The sequence below is a fragment of the Physeter macrocephalus genome, chromosome 19, assembly GCF_002837175.3.
Source record: "Physeter macrocephalus isolate SW-GA chromosome 19, ASM283717v5, whole genome shotgun sequence".
NCBI classification, from domain to species: domain Eukaryota; kingdom Metazoa; phylum Chordata; class Mammalia; order Artiodactyla; family Physeteridae; genus Physeter; species Physeter macrocephalus.
The window spans coordinates 84,845,564-84,848,408 of NC_041232.1; the positions used below are offsets into that span (position 1 = coordinate 84,845,564).

General features: G+C 41.4%; 1 protein-coding gene across 1 annotated transcript; it reads right to left on the minus strand.

The window, feature by feature from the left end:
* Nucleotides 1–679: 679 nt before the first annotated feature.
* On the minus strand, nucleotides 680–2,632 carry PTGR3 (prostaglandin reductase 3). The gene is given in 3 exon segments (XM_024133978.3): nucleotides 680–1,315; nucleotides 1,317–1,653; nucleotides 2,430–2,632. Coding segments are annotated over 2 exon segments (765 nt in total). The 5' UTR covers nucleotides 1,494–1,653; nucleotides 2,430–2,632; the 3' UTR covers nucleotides 680–727.
* Between the last annotated feature and the right edge of the window lie 213 nt (nucleotides 2,633–2,845).

Below are 2,845 nucleotides of genomic sequence, written 5' to 3' on the forward strand. Positions count from 1 at the left end.
TTTGTCTATATGTTTTCAACACTAATTTTCTTCTTAAGGGAAGAGAGAAATTTTCCATCCTACACGTGCCTCACTGGGATGACTGCACATAAAAGCCATTAAATGAGAGATGCTTCTTTAAAAGAGGTTTGTGCTCACTTAATTTTTTTTCTAATAATCTAACAAAGTCAAAGTTTTGGGAGAATCCCTCCAAATTTCTATTTAGATAGTTGGCTGGTGATTTATAGAAAAAGAAGGACTGTTTCCTGAGAATATGGACTCTGAGAAATGGCTGACTTCTGCTGTATCTCTCATTTATTAACAACTTACTAGCATCAGACCAGACTCTTCCAACGCAAAGAACTCATGAACTATTTTCAAGACCAATGTTAAAATCTCATCAAGCTGAAGACATACTGATTTGATCAGATCTTGCATCAGGAATTAATTTAGTTCCCTGGGACAATAAAATCTGGAATGAGACCGTCCATGAGTAAAGAATTGAATGTAAAGGTTTTACCTCTGTGCCATTGAGGGAAGTTTTATTAGCACATTTTTTTTTTTTTTTTTGCAAGGGAGGAGCAAAAGAAAAAAAAAGAAAAGAGAAAGAGAAATCTATTCATTAGAACTTACTTTTGTTTTAAAAAATATTATCTCCGTTACTAACTAAAAATAAATTGATTTGAGTAATTCTGGGGCATAAAATGTCCATTTTCTTTCTCCTTTTATTTATGCCATTGTTCTGTTTTTACAGCTTACTGTTGACAGAATGAGGTAATTCAACAACAATTTTTCCAGTGTTTTTTCTCATGTACATATAATCGACGGCCCGGAAGACAGACTCCAGGCCGGTAAACCTGCCCTCTGCAGACAGACCTCCAAGGTCGACCTTACAAACCAGCTCCCCACTTGCATACATCTTAAGCAAGTGGTCCATGGCGGCTGGATACTTAGAAAGGTAATGGTTCAAGAGGAAGCCCTGGACGCTGGAAGATTTCTTCAGCAGTTTGGCTGGTAGTGTTCCTGCTTTCACAGGGGACAGGCCTGTAGGAGTCTGGTAGCCAGAGACAAACCCAATTACTATCAAGAGCCCTTTGGTAGGCAAGGCGTCCACAGCCGAGTCAAACATGGCTCCCCCGACGGATTCATACACCACGTCCACACCTTGGGGGTACTCCTGCCTCAGGACAGCACCCACGTGCTCGCCGTTATAGGTGATGGGACGATCACAGCCAAGAGATTTCAGAAAGGCAGACTTTTCATCAGAAGAGCAAGTTCCAGTTACATGGCACTTGGCCTTCTCTGCAAGCTGGACGGCAAACCGGCCGGTCCCCCCCAGCTGCCTCGGTCACCAGAACTTTCCTCCCTTCTCATAGTTCTCCAAGCTCTTTCAGGCTCATGTAGGCCGTGGTACCACTCACCAGGAGGGTGAGGCACTCGGGTTGCATGGCCGGCACGGGAATGGCCATGCTGGCAGGCACCACTGTGTACTCGGCAAAAGAGCCAGGTGCCATGTAAGCCACAGCCTGGCCAACTGTGAATGTGGCACTGGGGGAGAGGCCCAAGGCCACCACCTCGCCTACACCTTCGAAACTTGCGTCAAAGGGGGTCTTGACGGAAGGGTCATAGCGGCCGGCTGAATAGTTTATGTCAGATGCATTAACACCAACAAATCTAGAAGAAAACAAACACAAATACATTCAGATGTTTTCTTCATCAAGGCCTTTCTATCCCACCTAGAAAAATTCCTCTAATTCTGGTGACTGTGGTGGGTGGTGAAGCTGTATATTCTGATAAAATTTGAAAAAAACGGTCCTGATATTCAGTTCAAAAAAAAAAAGAGAGAGAGAAATCAAACAAGTATGATTTCAACAGTGATTTGTTAGAGTTTTGGTGTATTTTATTCTTTCATTAGTTTAGGAATAATGTCACATCCCTGTAAACAGCAAGCTATGTATTTCACATGCCATTTATCCCCCTCCGATTCCTTTCAAAAGAGAAAAAAAAAAAGTTAGGAAGCCCTCTTACACACAAACTTCACTGGAGCTATGAGTTGGAAATTAATTGGCCTCTTAACAAAGATGTTAAAAACAACAGCGGGATAAAATATATTCAAAGAAGTAGACGTGTATTGATTCTGGCAACAATTTAACACTTCAGATAATAATAGTAACGACAATGATATTATTAAAGATGGATGTAACGTGCAAGGTCACTGGCTGTTACACGTTACTGCAGGGGTTGTTTCAGTGTGAGCGAGGCTGCAGCAAATTTTCTTTCTGATGTAACTATGTCCAGCGTGAAAATATGCCTTTTGATTAACTGAACAAAAATTGTCTCATAAGGGTAGAGAGATTTTTATGGAACATCCAACATTTTACAGTCCTTCCCAGATGAAAAGGAAAGCAAATCGGCACTATATTTTTCCTCAACAAGAAGCAGAGACGTACCTGATTAATACCAGATGATTATTTTCACTTGGTATCCAGAGTCAATTTAATTGCGAGGCTGGTATTTTTACCAGCTTTTTTTCATCTCAGTATACCTCATAACAAAAATATCCTGATACATAAGGAAAAAAGCCGTCTCCTAAGGATGTCAGGAGGTGGCTGAGACACGTAACGGAGGACCCTAAAAATGTCACTTCCACCTGTAATGAAATGAGGTGGTGGTATCTGGTGGCAGGAAGAAAGCTGGTAAAGTAGGCCATTTTAAAATAATTTACTTTTAACAAAAATATCCTGATACATAAGGAAAAAAGCCGTCTCCTAAGGATGTCAGGAGGTGGCTGAGACACGTAACGGAGGACCCTAAAAATGTCACTTCCACCTGTAATGAAATGAGAAGGTGGTGGTATCTGGTGGCA